At 35.4% G+C, this 18379-nt stretch overlaps 1 protein-coding gene across 1 annotated transcript; it reads right to left on the bottom strand.

The window, feature by feature from the left end:
• Positions 1–3439: 3439 nt before the first annotated feature.
• Positions 3440–14818, bottom strand: LOC132543403 (pecanex-like protein 4). The gene is made up of 9 exons (XM_060206904.1): positions 14121–14818; positions 13669–13842; positions 12962–13485; positions 9953–10089; positions 8688–9168; positions 6987–8189; positions 6370–6490; positions 4691–4877; positions 3440–3941 (listed from the first exon to the last, which is right to left on the bottom strand). Exons 1-9 carry the CDS (start codon positions 14816–14818, stop codon positions 3690–3692), a joined length of 3777 nt encoding a protein of 1258 aa, XP_060062887.1. The 3' UTR covers positions 3440–3689.
• Between the last annotated feature and the right edge of the window lie 3561 nt (positions 14819–18379).

Below are 18379 nucleotides of genomic sequence, written 5' to 3'. Positions count from 1 at the left end.
TCAATATAGAAATACAATAAATACATAACAAAATAACAAAAAAACAATAAAATCAATAATTACATACTAATGTAAAATACAGAAATATCACAGACAACAGAATGTCATGACGACATTATAATAAAACACTGGATCAGCCTTGTCTTTACTGAATACACTCCTTAAACTGCTCCAATGCAATTTTAAATTTCAAAAGTATAATCACTTGTCAAGATAAAAAAAGCATGTTTATAACTAAAATAAATATCTGTAAAATACTACGTTTGTTCCAAAACTGTGCTGAGAAGATCAATAGGAGTGACATTACTGTAATGGGATATTACAATTACTATTGTGATATTATCATAATTGATGTGATATTAACGTAATGGTTGTGATATAACTGTAATGGTTGTAACAGTACCAAAATGGTTGTAGTAATACAGTCACAGTAAAGGGTGTGATATTACCATAAATGATGTGATATTGGTGATATTACGGTAAAGGGTGTAAAATTATATTAAAGAGTGATATTATGGTCAAGGTTGTGGTATTAAGGTAAAGGATGTGATGTTGTTGATATTATGGTAAAGGACATAATATCTTAAAGGGTGTGATATTATGGTAAAGGGTGTAAAATTATATTAAAGAGTGTGATATTATGGTCAAGGTTGTGGTATTACGGTAAAGGGTGTGATATTGGTGATATTATGGTAAAGGACGTAATATCTTAAAGGGTGTGATATTATGGTAAAGGGTGTAAAATTATATTAAAGAGTGTGATATTATGGTCAAGGTTGTGGTATTACGGTAAAGGGTGTGATATTGGTGATATTATGGTAAAGGATGTAATATATTAAAGGGTGTGATATTATATTAAAAGGTGTGATATTTTGGTAAAGGGTATAGTATTATATTTAAGGCTGTGATATTATGGTGAAGGGTGTGATATTATATTAAAGAGTGAGGCTTTATTTTATTTTCGGGGATGGAATAAAACTAAACACAAAAAGATACCATGAAAATAAAGGAATCAATATCAGATTTCATGACTTCCACAAAATGAAATCCCTCTTGCACCAAGCTTTCAATATAAAAACCGTGAAAATCTGGACCATTGAAAAACAGAAATTTACTAGCAGTATCTGTATATATTACCCCAAAGTACGGTATCTGGATATGTTACCTTCAGACTACATTATCTAGATATGTTTCCCACAGACTGATATGTTGTATTTAAGCCACAGTCATTACTGCATACTTTCATCTGTGTTGCAATCCTGTGAAAACCACTTCACAAGCATTTATTTATTGACATAATCATGAAGACAGTTTGAATCCAAAAATCTTTTCGTCAAATGGTTCTTTCTCCTAAAATTGATATGTACAGACTAGTTATCACTTACAAGTTGTTACTTCTTGATTTCATCAAAATAATTATTAAATAAAAATATTTCATGGCACATAACTTTGACAGATCTTCGTCTACATTACCTGTGATTCTATCTTCAAACTGTCTATACTATACAAGACTATCACTGAACAACTAAGGGTGGTACATCAATATAAGAGAGCAAACTTCTTATTGAAATATTGTGTTGATAATGTGTCATTATACCAAGTAAATCTGGTCCCTTTAAACTATCTATCAGGTTTAGTCAGCAGGTTTGTGTCTGCAATATATACATGAGAAGCAGTCACATGTAACAGGGAACATTATTCTTTCACTGCTTCCATCATCAATCAAATTCAGAACCTACACAGTAGGTAGGTATTGGTGCAGGAGGCACATTATTGTTCCTCTGGACAAAGCGCTTGCCTTAAACCTTTGACTGGATTTCCTGATCCAACAGGTATTAAGTCACCTGTCTGAACACTGGGTTTCTTCAGGGCTTTTATCCCACTGTATTGCCTCCACACTTCAATCTTTGCCATCATGACTGATAAAAGTTATTTGAAAAGAAGATAAATAAGTTGATAGTTTACTGTCTACTTTAAATAAAACCAAAGAATTAAATTTCTAGAGATCACATTAATGTACACTTGTGTGTTTCATAAAACATGTCAACACTCACAGATTCAGACACACATACACAAATTCATCTGGAATGTTCTTCCAAGACCCATTTCCAAAATATACACACCTCTCAAATGCTGCTATGTAATAAGAAAACAAATCACCTCTACAAGAACCTGTAGAAAACTGCAATGATTTTGAGCAAATTAGAGCAATAAAGGAAATTTGACTTCAAAAAATAAGTGTCATACAATAGTTCAACACAGACTAGAACTAAGAAGCATTCGCTTCCTTAAGAGACATGAATAGAAACATAACAAAATGGTTGGTGGAGGGTGTTTATATTTGATAAAACTTACCAAAACTGATTTACAGTCGTAATTAACCAACCTTTATATCCATACAAAACGTCATGTCAATTATATCAGTAATGTCAACCAAATGTCATATCCATTACCAGTAATGTCAACCAAATATCATATCAATTATCAGTAATGTCAACCAAACGTCATATCAATTATCAGTAATGTCAACCAAACGTCATATCAATTATCAGTAATGTCAACCAAACGTCATATCAATTATCAGTAATGTCAACCAAACGTCATATCAATTATCAGTAATGTCAACCAAACGTCATATCAATTATCAGTAATGTCAACCAAACGTCATATCAATTACCAGTAATGTCAACCAAATGTCATATTCATTATCAGTTACATCAACCAAACGTCATATTCATTATCAGTAGTGTCAACCAACCATCACATCACTTACCAGTAAAATCAAACAACTGTCACATCAATTATCAGTAACGTCGACCAAACCTAACATCTATTATCAGTTACATCATCCAAATGTCACATCCATTATCAGTAACGTCGACCAAACCTAGCATCTATTATCAGTTACATCATCCAAATGTCACATCCATTATCAGTAACGTCGACCAAACCTAATATCTATTTTCAGTTACATCATCCAAATGTCACATCCATTATCAGTAATGTCAACCAAACGTCATATCACTTATCAGTAACATCAACCAAACGTCATACCTATTATATGTAATATGTCAACCAAATGTCCTATCCATTATCAGTAACATCAACCAAACGTCATATTCATTATCAGTAGTGTCAACCAAATGTCATATCTACTATATGTAATATGTCAAACAACTGTGATATCCATCATTAGTAAGGTCAACCAACCAATCCATTATGTAAAGTAACTTGCCTTTCAGAGTATAAATTACCTGGTCAAAGCAATATAGATAAGATTAAACTTCACTGCTTTACCATAATTACACTAATATTGTATCAGGTGTTTTTCCCTATGATATCATAATCTACCATACACGTACCATATCTTTTATCTATAAGGTGTCAAAATGATAATCACTATCAGCATTAACTCCAACCATTCAATTCTAATGTCAACACAGGAATAGCCGTCACAAATAACAGAATGGTATTAGACAGTTAAACCTTGATATGGTCGGGATACTGAGGGAACTGACTGAGAATTCTGAATTAACTATAACCCTAAGCTGGTGGGGATGCTGATTGGCTAAAAGACTTCCAAGTTCATTTTTGACCCTTTAGATGGTGGGAATGCTGATTGGCTGAGAGGCTTCAGAGCTATGGGGATGTTGATTAGCTGAGGGACCTCTGGAATGTTCTTTGACCCCTCAGATAGTGGGGATGCTAATCGGTGGTGATGAGAAGATAGGGTAACCTAGAGGTGGGTCCGCTGACTGTACTGTCAGGTTCCTGAGAACTGTAGGATGGGCCTGAATACTATAGCGCTCTTCATCATCGTTGGTGAAATACAACAATTCCAGGCTAAGGTTTGCCCACTGGCCCCGCACTACTTCTGTGTTCAGTCGACCTATATGAGCAGCCACCTCTTGTAATGACAGCACTCGACTTGTGTAAGTTCCCTTCAAGTAGAAATACAAATTGAATGTAAGTTACGCAACTATAAAATGTTGTAAGTTTTGCATGAATCAAATGTTATATGTTTTGTAAAGGTCAATGTTGAAAGTTTTGAACAAAATGTTGCAAGAGTTGTACAGACCAAATGTTGAAAAGTTCTGTTCATTGAATAAAATCAAATGAAAACAAGAGACCCAAGATGCCTGCAACACTCACCTGGCTATTTCAGCTATTCAGTCATTCAACAAATAATTAAAAAAAATCCCTGGGGGCCACTGCTTTTACAAAATTGATCCCCTTCTCCAATTAAGCTGATTTCATTTCACCAAAGGATGTTTCAGACCAAATTTTCTTCAGAATCCAATCATTCCTACAGGAGCAGTAGGATTTTGAAGAAAATGTACACTTTTGGGCCCATCCCTCAGACCCAAGGGGGTCACACCCAACATATATACAAATTTGGTCCTGCTTCCTCAATTACCCTTCTGATCAAATTTAATCAAATTCCCTTTGATTACTTTTGACTACCGGTAGAAGCAAGTTTTAATGAAATATTGATGGACAATGGATGTCACTCCATGGCATAAGCTTACCAGTCCTTCAGACCAGGAAATATTCCAATAATATCAAATATTCCAACAAATACAATGGATGTCACTCCATGGCATAAGCCCACCAGTCCAGATGAGCTAAATAAGGCTTCAATGGATACAGCCAGTTATGACTAAGAGAGATTAACTGAATGCAGTAGTACCTGTTGATTGTTATGGCCAAGAGAGAAGAGATTAGGTTTACTGGCCAGTACTGCAGTCTTCCATTGATCATCAGACTCAAGTCCAATGTACCAGTCTCTGTCATATTCCTCCATGTACTCCTGCAGTTCCTCTGAGGAAGTCGCCTCTCCAAGCAACATTTGATCCAACATCAGCTTAAACCCATACCTACAATTTAACATTCCATAGGTCACATAAACCCATACCTACAATTTAACATTCCATAGGTCACATAAACCCATACCTACAATTTAACATTTCATAGGTTACAATCAAATATCCCTATAGATGCAATCACATATTTCTTAGGTATAAATAGGCATTTCTACAGGTAAGATTAAATATTCCTTTTAGAACAATGAAATATTTTTACAGGTACAATTTAACATTCTCACAGATACAAGTACATATTCCAACAGATACAAGCAAATATTCCTATATGTACAATTAAATATTCCAACCAGGTACAATTAAATATTCCAACAGATACAAATAAATGTTCTAACAGGTACAATTAAATATTCAAACAGGTACTTTTATTAAAGAATACATTTAGCTATTGGTATAAACAATGACATATTACCTATAGGCACGAACAATTGTGTATTATTCACAGGTACAAACAGCTGAATACTCCTACATATACAAACCATTACAGATTACCTTCATAATCAATTAAAGGTATCATGTACTCTATATTAACACTATATGTAGGTACCATGTACTCTATAGTAACACTATATGTAGGTACCATGTACTCTATATTAACACTATATGTAGGTACCATGTACTCTAAATTAACACTATATGTAGGTACCATGTACTCTATAGTAACACTATATGTAGGTACCATGTACTCTATAGTAACACTATATGTAGGTAGCATGTACTCTATATTAACTCTATATGTAGGTACTCTATAGTAACACTATATGTAGGTTCCATGTACTCTATAGTAACACTATATGAAAGTACCATGTACTCTATAGTAACACTATATGTAGGTACCATGTACTCTATAGTAACACTATATGTAGGTACCATGTACTCTATAGTAACACTGTATGTAGGTACCATGTACTCTATATTAACACTATATGTAGGTACCATGTACTCTATATTAGCACTATATATAGGTACCATGTATTCTATAGTAACACTATATGTAGGTACCATGTACTCTAAATTAACACTATATGTAGGTAGCATGTACTCTATATTAACTCTATATGTAAGTACTCTATAGTAACACTATATGTAGGTACCATGTACTCTATAGTACCACTATATGTAGGTACCATGTACTCTATAGTAACACTATATGTAGGTATCATGTACTCTATTTCAACACTATATATAGGTACCATGAACTCTATAGTAACACTATATGTAGGTACCATGTACTCTATATTAACACTATATGTAGGTACCATGTACTCTATAGTAACTCTATATGTAGGTACCATGTACTCTATAGTAACTCTATTAACACTATATATAGGTACCATGTACTCTATAGTAACACTATATGTAGGTACCATGTACTCTATATTAACTCCGTATGTAGGTACCATGTACTCCATATTAACACTATATGTAGGTACCATATACTTTTTAGTCATTGTACCAATGCTGATAGTATACCATGTCAAATGTGTACCTGAAACACTTGATAACAAGTGAATGCAGCTCCTTGTCCTCAGACAACCAGTCCAACATGGCGTTCCAAGGCAGATCGCCTGTGTAGTACTTATAGAGTGTGCTTGCGGAACTGAAGGATGCTGGAAAAATTAATTGTTTCTGTATTGGGAATTTTCACTATAAATGATAATTTGGGGAATGTACATTTAGAAATCTTTGCTCTGACTAAATTGGATTCATTCTCTTACTATATAACATTTAGCCCATGAATCATCTGATTATAAACATCTGTATATGATATATCAGCAGTAAAGGCAAAAATCTCTTCATTTCAGTTTCTCAACATCCAAAAATGTTTTAGCTCAATAGCACAAGTGGAACTGGGGGACAATTCTTAAATGTGTTTTTCAAGATGGCAGTCATGATGGGAAAGGTCTAACTATACTTATGCACTTTGCTCTGAAAAACTGATCCAAACACAAATTTTCAAAGCCCCAATAACAATGTTAAAGTAATATCTTAGTCTTGCTTTTGCTCCTCTGTAGCAGTCAGACAAGAAAACTTATAACACACACCTTGAGAATTTTAAATTTTCAAGTTTAGCAAACTTAATAAATATAGATTATTTGTACTCACCTTGAGCATCAAATATGGAGTAACATGCCATCACTAGCTGTGCATAGCAATTCATTAGTGTGTCATCTTGACCGACATCTATAGCTACTTTCTCCCTTGGCTGGCCAGTTACTGACCAATCAAGTGTTCCTAGGACAAAGCGATACCACTCCCTCGGAAACTGGTCCAGGTAGCGAGAAAGCTGTGAGTATTCCACTGGCAACTCTCGCCATCGTGCAGGCACGCTGATGTGGAATGAATGAGGACACTTAAAGTCAGGTGAGCCAGCCAGGTTTGTGACAGGTTTATATATAGTGTTGTTGCCAATAGCTCCAGCTTTAGACTTCATGGCTGTAAATGTGGGCTGCATCACTTGCTTTGGCTTTGTAATATCTGATGCAGGTAAACCAAAGTCTAACTCTTCAAACAAATCGTCTAAATCATCCTTATCACCAGAAAGCTTGTTTTTACTCTTAGAGTTATCTACAGATGGATATGTTGAAACTTTGGACTTCTGAAAAGTATTTTTGTTAGTCTTATTATCGAAGATTCCATCATCTGACCACAAACTGTCAGCAAAGCTCTCTATAGAAGCCCAGGATGACTGCCGTTTCACTACTGGAGGTTTATTTACCATGACTACTGTATCCACAGTTTTTACACCTGTCATTGAGCTGGCCCCAACCACTCTCCTTGAGGCTGAAGGGGGTGACAAGTTATTGTTCATAGTCTCCTGGTTATGATTGATTTCCTCCATCTCCATTTTCTCCTTTCCTTCTGAGGAGTCACAACCACTATCACTGTCCCTGTCTACAAATGGTGAAGTGGTGCTACATTTGGTTCGATTGATATGATGCAATAGTACCCACACCAGACTTTTAGAGAAAGCTGTCATTGTGGTCTGATAACTGCCAGGACTGTCTATGATTCCTGTTAACACATTTCTGGCATCAGAGTAGGTGTGAACATACGCTGCATCCACAGGTGTTAGTGTATGTAAGGGGTACTGGTTCATCGACCCAAGTGCAAACCCTTGCTCCCGCTCAAACGCCTCTTCAAAGATGTCATCCAGTCTGGCTGCCTCTGCTGTGTGACAGGATGTCTCCTGTAGTTCCAGACCTTTAATGTTTACCGTACAGTAGCCACATCCCCGCTCTAGAACCTGCACCCAAGCAAGACGGTCCTGGAACCTCACAAGATAGTGGTTACCTGGCACAGGCTCACCTACAACAATGTTTTATACATATTTATAGTGTCCTTTGGTATCTTAAAATAGTAAAAAATATTTCATTTCAGATTTAACTAATAAAACACCACATTCCAACTATTCATGTCTCTTCATATTGGTGGCACTTTGGCAAGAAGAGCATTAAAAGTACTATACAAGCATTGAAACACATTAGGTAAAAATATCTGTATATATTAATACATTGTATATTTTCTCCATGGCATCTATCGGCCATTGATTCACAACTGAGACAAAAAACACAGACAAGAATGTCTAACAGTATATGGTTGAATGTTACACCTATTTTACAATGGTAATGTGGATGCTAAAATGAAACAGATATACAGTCTGGCCCTTGTGATAATATTGGTGTTTAGACAAACAGACAGACATTTGATATTCTGTGTATCCTAGGATACAACAGTGATTAACAATGTTGTACAGAAATCACAACATTTACTCAATTTTCATTTTTCAACATCTATCACACATACCTAAACTCCCATCTGCAAATGCAGTTCTCAAGACTTCAGCAAATTTAGGAGCAAACTGTCGATAAAACATGGAATCAGCACAGACATTTGCTGAGGCACCAACCGCTTCAGGCCAGAATTTACTAGGACGTGGAAAAGTGATGAAAAAGATAGGTAATGTAAAGAGTGGTAGAAGGGGTGCAGACAAGGCCGTGGCCACCAGTATAATACCCAGCACCACAGGGAACAGGATAATGGACAGGAAAATAATGACAGCTGTTGATCCTCGACGCTGTTTCTTGTCTGTCCAGGAAGATATCAAGAGAGACACACAAAAATATAACTTATTGAGGAACTGGAAAAACCTGTCTCTACACAGGCCTATAATTAGCGAGAGAATAGGTAATCCAAATTCTGCAACGGTGGAATTAGTACTGAGTGTGACTAGGATGAGGTGGGTGATGGACAGCTCAAGCAATGAATTGGGAGTACTCTGCCAGACCTAAAATAGAAAAAAAAAACAGTATTAAAATAAGAACAGTTATCAACATAATTTTTCCATACTAAGGTAATTTGCTGTATAAATTACAATCTACTTATGAATCATTGAGTTTTAAGAGATATCTATCTAAACTTCAGAAAGTTTTGAAATTTTCGTCCAAAGGAAAAATAAGGAATGAAACCAGTCTTTTCAGTTACAAAGATATATCAGAATTCTCAACCTATATTTTACAAGGTCAAAGAAAATTACTTGTATGAAACACCCAGAAAATACCAACATGGCAACATCATCATAATTCAAACTCAAATTCCATAAAACTAGGGCAAAATATGAACAAAAGAAAGATTTACACGGAGACTCCCGAAAATTTACAAGGAGAACAAGACCAGATGTTACGGAGGAGTAAGCTTCTGCTTCATCAACATCACTCGCCATGTAAACCTTGGTCAATCCAAGTAAGTTATGACACTTTTTCAAATGAGAACAAGATATACAGCAACCGAACCAACAGGCAAACTAACAAGCATTAAATACATCCAGCTTCATGTCGTATAAAAGAAATAGAATATTTCTCAATGAGATCACCATGGTGACCATAAAACATAATTTTCATCAACATACATCTTTCACACCCCTGTGTTACAAGCTTGTCAGTCACTTGACGACCTTTACACGAAAATCGTGATAATGGGAACAGGTCCTTGATTATAGAATCAACTGTGACATGTAAAGACAGCTGCACTGACTTCATTAAATATAGTGCTATATTTCAAGCTATACATACCCAGCGGAACACTCTGACCACACCAAAGATGTACCAGACTGATGTGTATGTAGATATGTCTGAACGCAACGACTTAGTGGTTGGATCTGTAGTTGTAACCAGTAATGAACAATATGCTAGCATGATGAGAGGAGCCACTGAAATCAGAACAATATCAAAATAAGGTCAACAGGATAAGAGGAGTGTCTGATGTAAGGACAATATATTGTACTAGGTGACAAGAGGAGCCTCTGATGTTAGGATGGTATGTTGTACTAGGCGACAAGAGGAGCCTCTGATGTAAGGACAATATATTGTACTAGGTGACAAGAGGAGTCTCTGATGTAAGGACAATATATTGTACTAGGTGACAAGAGGACCCTCTGATGTAAGGACAATATATTGTACTAGGTGACAAGAGGAGTCTCTGATGTAAGGACAATATATTGTACTAGGTGACAAGAGGAGTCTCTGATGTAAGGACAATATATTGTACTAGGTGACAAGAGGAGTCTCTGATGTAAGGACAATATATTGTACTAGGTGACAAGAGGAGCCTCTGATGTAAGGACAATATATTGTACTAGGTGACAAGAGGAGTCTCTGATGTAAGGACAATATATTGTACTATGTGACAAGAGGACCCTCTGATGTAAGGACAATATATTGTACTAGGTGACAAGAGGAGTCTCTGATGTAAGGACAATATATTGTACTAGGTGACAAGAGGAGTCTCTGATGTAAGGACAATATATTGTACTAGGTGACAAGAGGAGTCTCTGATGTAAGGACAATATATTGTACTAGGTGACAAGAGGAGTCTCTGATGTAAGGACAATATATTGTACTAGGTGACAAGAGGAGTCTCTGATGTAAGGATTGTATGTACTAGGTGACAAGAGGAGTCTCTGATGTAAGTGACTAGGTGATAAGAGGAGCCTCTGATGTAAGGATAATATATTGCACTAGGTGACAAGAGGAGTCTCTGATGTAAGGACAATATATTGTACTAGGTGACAAGAGGAGTCTCTGATGTAAGGATAATGTATTGTACTAGGTGACAAGAGGAGTCTCTGATGTAAGGATAATGTATTGTACTAGGTGACAAGAGGAGTCTCTGATGTAAGGATAATATATTGTACTAGGTGACAAGGGAACCTCTGATGTAAGGACAATATATTGTACTAGGTGACAAGAGGAGCCTCTAATGTAAGGACAATATATTGTACTAGGTGACAAGAAGAGTCTCTGATGTAAGGATAATGTATTGTACTAGGTGACAAGAGGAGTCTCTGATGTAAGGATAATATATTGTACTAGGTGACAAGGGAACCTCTGATGTAAGGACAATATATTGTACTAGGTGACAAGAGGAGCCTCTAATGTAAGGACAATATATTGTACTAGGTGACAAGAGGAGTCTCTGATGTAAGGACAATATATTGTACTAGGTGACAAGAGGAGTCTCTGATGTAAGGACAATATATTGTACTAGGTGACAAGAGGAGCCTCTAATGTAAGGCAATATATTGTACTAGGTGACAAGAGGAGTCTCTGATGTAAGGACAATATATTGTACTAGGTGACAAGAGGAGTCTCTGATGTAAGGACAATATATTGTACTAGGTGACAAGAGGAGTCTCTGATGTAAGGACAATATATTGTACTAGGTGACAAGAGGAGTCTCTGATGTAAGGACAATATATTGTACTAGGTGACAAGAGGAGCCTCTAATGTAAGGACAATATATTGTACTAGGTGACAAGAGGAGTCTCTGATGTAAGGATGGTATGTTGTACTAGGTGACAAGAGGACCCTCTGATGTAAGGACAATATATTGTACTAGGTGACAAGAGGAGTCTCTGATGTAAGGACAATATATTGTACTAGGTGACAAGAGGAGTCTCTGATGTAAGGACAATATATTGTACTAGGTGACAAGAGGAGTCTCTAATGTAAGGACAATATATTGTACTAGGTGACAAGAGGAGTCTCTGATGTAAGGACAATATATTGTACTAGGTGACAAGAGGAGTCTCTGATGTAAGGACAATATATTGTACTAGGTGACAAGAGGAGTCTCTGATGTAAGGACAATATATTGTACTAGGTGACAAGAGGAGTCTCTGATGTAAGGACAATATATTGTACTAGGTGACAAGAGGAGTCTCTGATGTAAGGATAATGTATTGTACTAGGTGACAAGAGGAGTCTCTGATGTAAGGACAATATATTGTACTAGGTGACAAGAGGAGTCTCTGATGTAAGGACAATATATTGTACTAGGTGACAAGAGGAGCCTCTAATGTAAGGCAATATATTGTACTAGGTGACAAGAGTAGTCTCTGATGTAAGGACAATATATTGTACTAGGTGACAAGAGGACCCTCTGATGTAAGGACAATATATTGTACTAGGTGACAAGAGGAGTCTCTGATGTAAGGACAATATATTGTACTAGGTGACAAGAGGAGTCTCTGATGTAAGGACAATATATTGTACTAGGTGACAAGAGGAGTCTCTGATGTAAGGATGGTATGTTGTACTAGGTGACAAGAGGACCCTCTGATGTAAGGACAATATATTGTACTAGGTGACAAGAGGAGCCTCTAATGTAAGGCAATATATTGTACTAGGTGACAAGAGTAGTCTCTGATGTAAGGACAATATATTGTACTAGGTGACAAGAGGAGTCTCTGATGTAAGGATAATGTATTGTATTAGGAAATATGGTATGTCATTGAAATAAGGACTAGTAGGAGCCCCTGAAATAAGGATGATATATTGCAATTGGAGACAAGGGGAGTTAAGGAGATGAAGACAATATATATTGAATAAGGAGATGAAGGGAACCCCTGAAATTAGTGCAATGTATTTTATTAGGTAAAGAGGGGAACTGATGAAATAACAACAATACATATTGTATTATGTCAGTATGACCAATTAGACAATCTTTGAAATTTCAGGACAAAATACCGGTAGTTTGTCTAAAGGATAACACAACATGTCACAGGTATGAATACAACTTACCCCAATTCACAATTACTCGGCGCAGAACACCTAATGGTTTTAATTTTCTTTTTCTGTCCTTAAACAAGTTTGTACGAGTAGCTGTTGGTGGAAATAACATATTTCTCCACAATCCTAGTATAATGTACACACTCTGAATATCTCTCAAAATCTTCTCCACTACACACAGTCCAATTATTACATATCCAAGAATCCTCCAAATACTGTCATCATTTGTTAAATTGTAATTGACAAGTCCTGCTAACACTCCAACAATAGCCAACATGATGAAATGGTACAGAAACTCCAACGGCCGCCACTTCCACAAAAACTGACATCTGTGGTTTGAGTTAATGGTATCCTGACTACCTGAGGCGACCTTGTTGCGAGTGTGGATGAAGGTGTGTAACTGGTCCCCGAGACTGCCAAGGTCTGTACTGAGGAGATAGCCACACAGAGCTGCCAGTAGCACGGACCCAAGACTCGCCGAAATGAAATAAGCACCAAGGTACACTCCAAGGGATAGTGTCAACAGCACGACAAGCCTAAAAGAACAACATATAAAACAATTTGCAATAACTTACATCATAAAAATTCTAATACATTCAATGTTTTAATTTCTACGAACACAACAACTCCACAATTTAATTTACAAACTTTCAAAATTTTCTCACACATATCCAATACAAATCCTGTAAGCATCACAAAGACATTGAGGTATGACTTACCGAACACCAGATGCACTAGTTGAACCCCCAAGGAGGTGTACATGTAGTTGTTCAAACAGCCAGTAGAAGACAGCATCTAAGGGTGGTAATATCCCAAGCATCCATAACAGTGGCAAGAATGAGAACAGAACATGGAGAGTTTGGTCTGTGGATAAGAACACTGTGGACAAGAATCTAAAATAAAAGAAAAGAGACAATGAATTATATCATAAGTTATGGTGCCACAATGTCATTTGGATTAAACTCCTTTTTAGTTTGTTTCATCTGATAATGAATTTTGTACTGAAAACAAGCCATCTGTATGTTTGGCTGAATTATTCTACATCCAAATGATTTATTTAAGATTGTAACTTTAAATGAAAATTTGTTTTTACTTATAATGCCTGTGTCTCATTTTTGAGGACCTAGTAGGGTGGCAGTATTCTTCAAAGTATAAATAGCTTTGGACTTACCTGTATAAGAGATGAAATGTGATACACAAAAACACATAAAATGGTCGCATCAGGGGAGACAACTCCCAACTATCTAAGGTCCTGAAAGTGGCAGGTTCTGGTGGGGCCGTGATGGTGAGAGGATACTGAGCCACACAAAGAGTGATCCAGCCAAAAGTATAAAGTATAACAGTCACCCCGGTGTTGTAACTGTACAAATCTCCTAGGGTTGTAGGTAGTAAGTACCACAAGGCAAGCCCACACATGCTTCCTCCTACCACTGAATGCAGCACAATATTAACCATGAATTTTTTTTTTGGCGCCACAAATTCAAATGTTTCCACACCACAACATGAAAAGAAGTCCACCTCATCATCCTCAGCCAGTAGATTTTTTTTCTTAATTGGTAGAGTTAAGTCTGATGAGTTCTGAAGCTGGACAGCTGTAGATATAATTTGTGTTATAAGTACAAAGGTGAAGATGAGACAGCCATACACGATTACAGCTATGTAATCTGTAACAGTACCTAGCTCCACAAGGAGGGTGAATACACCCCCTATCAGAAAGGGGATGATAAACAACAACACTTGATTCAGATACACATACACTGGAGCCTCATAGCCTAGTTTTAACTTAGGGCCTCCCAGGATGGTCTGAGGGAGGCGTTTGTAGAAAAAGTCTCGCTTGTATTCATTCAACAGAGGAATTCCTGTGCCCATTTTGTTTAATATTGTTTCTGTCTTCAATGCTGATGTTTAACTGCTATTTAACAGCCTATGGCACCTCTGGTTATGTAAGACTATGATAAAAGAGCACTTTACATCTTGAGATGTCAGGAGGCAAAATCCGTTGTAATAGTTCCTCAATCATTTTGATTAATGGGATGCATCACCTGTAGCACAAACAACACAACTAAATTAATAACAAAATCCTTCTTCAATACTGGTATATTGAAGCATTGTTTTCCAACAGCTGATTTTGAAATATGCCTTAGGTTAAGGAAATTGTAAAACTATTAAAAAATAATGTCATAAGTCAAGTAGAAGATGGATGTACATGGTTTAGTTATAACTCATGATAAGGAGACAATTTACATATTCTTTGGGCCAAACAAAACTATAATTTGGTTTTATATTGTTTAACATCCTGTTAACAAAACAAGAGATCCCAGAGGGATCTTGGCACCCACCATTGTTTGATCTTTATTTGTTCTTTGATGACTGGAATTTTTCCGTACATTTCTTTGCTCTGCTCTGTTTTCGCTCTTATTGATAAGAAATTTGAAAATTCCTTTGGTTGCCTGGAAGCCATTTTGTTTTTTGTAATCAGTCCCAAAATTAAACAGGCACAACCAGGAACCAAGAGGAACCTACATATAAAATCTGCTTGCTTCCTGAACTAGTTATGTACTTGAAAAATTCATGGTAGGTAAACAATTTCATTAAATTTTTGAAAGTGAACTGTAAGAATTTATCAATTTGATAAAAAAGTTTAACACTGATTAAACTTTCATAGTTTTGATCAAACAGTCACTGCATTGAAATTGCAAATTATCCTGTTTGGATGCAAATGAAATGAAAAGTTGAATAAGTTGGTTTCCATCAAATGATTCCTGTGTACATTTCTGATTTTTCTAATCTGGCACATGAAAACACTTTCGTAAGTGATTCTTACAAGATAACTGCATACAATGGTAGTATACCAAGTAAAGCAACCTATTCAAAACCTTACGCCTCATCAGGGCTACAAATCAATCCTATGCTTGCTGTTGGAACCAAACTGAAAGTATCAAATATATCAATAATATGTACTATGTGGGCCCTTGAATGAATTAATATGTATAGCATCTAATTAACACCTGATATGGGTAAAATGCTATCAATTGTATAATAGTTAAATTAAAAATCCTAATAACAGCATATTTTGCCTACTGATGTAAACATGTACATCTACTGATGATCAAACATGCACGTCTATATCTTATCCTTAAATGTAATAGTGTTCATGAGTAGAGAAGTGAGATACTACAATTTAACAAATTATATCCATTTAGTTTTAGAACCAATTTGAATTAAAAGCATGGATATCTATATATTTCATAGTTCCAAAATGTGGATTATTTTAGCCAGGTACAACTGGTGCTATAGTTATTATTTCTTAAATTTGGAGTTCTTTTCATGGATTTGTCACTTGCTGGTCCAATTTATATAAAAAAATTATGGTTGTTATATTGATATTAATTCCAATCAATATCTTCATTGTTTAATAATCAATTACTTCTTGACATCTGTGACCTAGTACTGCTTTCAAAAACTTGCTACAAAACTTAAGTGTAAGGTTTGCTTCCTAAATTAACACAAAAATTCAATGGTTGAACTATAAAATAATCAACAGTTCACATGTGCCAAAACCAGCGTTACTACATTCGGTCCTATATTCTTTGAATAAGCAAGCTAAAAACCAAATGAAACAGCTTTACAAAATTGTCAAAATCTGCCTTCCAAGTTAGCCATATCCAGATGGTATTTCTGATAGCTTTGTACTTCCACAAATTTTGTTATCCTTAGCTGCTTCAAAGCAATAAAATTCACTTACTTTGTGATTGTAAATCTCAAACATTAATTTAAAGTAACACTTTAGCTACCAAAAGATAATGTTTTTTCAACACTATAATTATTGATGAAGTTTAGAATTAAACAGACTTACTTCTGGTGTGTCAACATTTTTTCTCTATATTTTCAATCTATAAAACATCTTTCTAAAGTAGAAAAATGCATTAACATTTGAAATTCTGGAACTTCAAACTAATGAATGCACAAACAGGAAATGCCTTGGGCTAATAAATTTTACGTATTCATATGACTGCCATGACTAAAATTTGAAAAAAAAAAAATATTTTTATCTAAATTGGAAGGCATCTGTTCTGGTTTAGTTAAATATCTCTACTTACAAAAGTATATCAAACTGAACATTTATAGGAGTTAAAATTACTTTGTTTGAACATTTATTATACATTGTTGTCAAGTTCAACAATCAAGATAAGCTCTATAGAGGGGAAGTTACGATGCCGCTAATGGAAAAATTATTTTTGAATGTTGAAGGAAAATCCTTGATGGAAGACCAATATGCTTGATCAAATACAACTTGAAAGTCAAGCTGTCTGTGCATTCATCTACTGCAATATCTTTTTCTAAAAAAATTGTGTTTGAACACATATGAAGTCTACTCCATGTCAGACGATAGAGGTCATTTGATACGCTGTCTGTCAGAATGAAGGATTACAAGGTATGATTGTTCATGTTAGATATTACACATTATATAAGATACATGTACATTTAAATATAAATATATAATCACCTAGGACAAATATTGATTTTAAGTTAAGTTTATTAACGATACAGGATCTTATAAGATCCTCTTCATCGGACTCAAAAACATGACATAAAAATTTAAATGAATGTGAATGCAACGTTACTTGTTAATGTATCTGAGATCCATAATTATAGTCTATAGAGGAGTTAATGATTTTGCCAATATTTATCCATATTTTATATTACGTTGTTGGTTTTCAAAAACATGTGTCTAACTTCCAAATCAGCTAATTATCAAACCAATATCTGCTAATATGAGAATGTTATAGGCGAACATACTTCGTCAGAAACAGGCAAGTTGTAACACTCTCTGAATTAAAACTGTCTATAAACGTGCTACCTGTCTATTGTTTATGTTGACAACAAAACAGCATTTTGACAACCATTTCATTTACCTGTTCGTGTTTATGAAGCTGGTAATTTGATATATAAAACAGAAAACTATTTGCGCAAAGAACTATTAAAGAAGTCGACTGGCTTCAAAAGCGCTGCAGCCATTACCGTTTCTTGTCAGTGACATTTGGTACGCATTCCAATCCTCATCGCCATTGAGATGCTCTAACTATAGAAACGACAGAAAGTAAAATTCCGGAAATATCGTTTTTTATATATTTATTTATATTTCGTTGAGATAGAAATTCATTGTAGTGGGAAACAAATAAAAATATGATTTTTATTCACATACTAATTATATTAAACTTGAAATGATGACCAAAAAAGGGAAAAGAAGCTGAAGTTCGAATGAGATAATGGGTCAAAAATTTAGTTTCGAATATTTTTTCATTAGAAACTTGATATCACACACAGCAACAAATATTACCCTTTATTATTTAATCGATACATTTTCGTACTTAAATTTCCGACCACGAGTGGTAAACTTTCATTACGAATATATTTTCTATATCAGTT

Source organism: Ylistrum balloti, unplaced genomic scaffold, assembly GCF_031769215.1.
Source record: "Ylistrum balloti isolate Yb309-2 unplaced genomic scaffold, AGI_CSIRO_Ybal_v1 Utg369754, whole genome shotgun sequence".
Lineage (NCBI taxonomy): Eukaryota > Metazoa > Mollusca > Bivalvia > Pectinida > Pectinidae > Ylistrum > Ylistrum balloti.
Note: the sequence above shows the minus strand (reverse complement) of the source record. Positions and strands in the feature narration are given on the sequence as shown.

What these genes read in the sequence shown, in the direction of transcription:
- LOC132543403 (XM_060206904.1), bottom strand. Translation starts at nt 14,818, where the DNA reads ATGGGCACAGGAATTCCTCTGTTGAATGAATACAAGCGAGACTTTTTC. An exon ending in CTCCATATTTGATGCTCAAG is followed by an intron (nt 6,491 to 6,986) that starts GTGAGTACAAAT and finishes TAATTTTTCCAG; the next exon opens with CATCCTTCAGTTCCGCAAGC. An exon ending in CTTGTTATCAAGTGTTTCAG is followed by an intron (nt 4,878 to 6,369) that starts GTACACATTTGA and finishes GTTAAATTGTAG; the next exon opens with GTATGGGTTTAAGCTGATGT.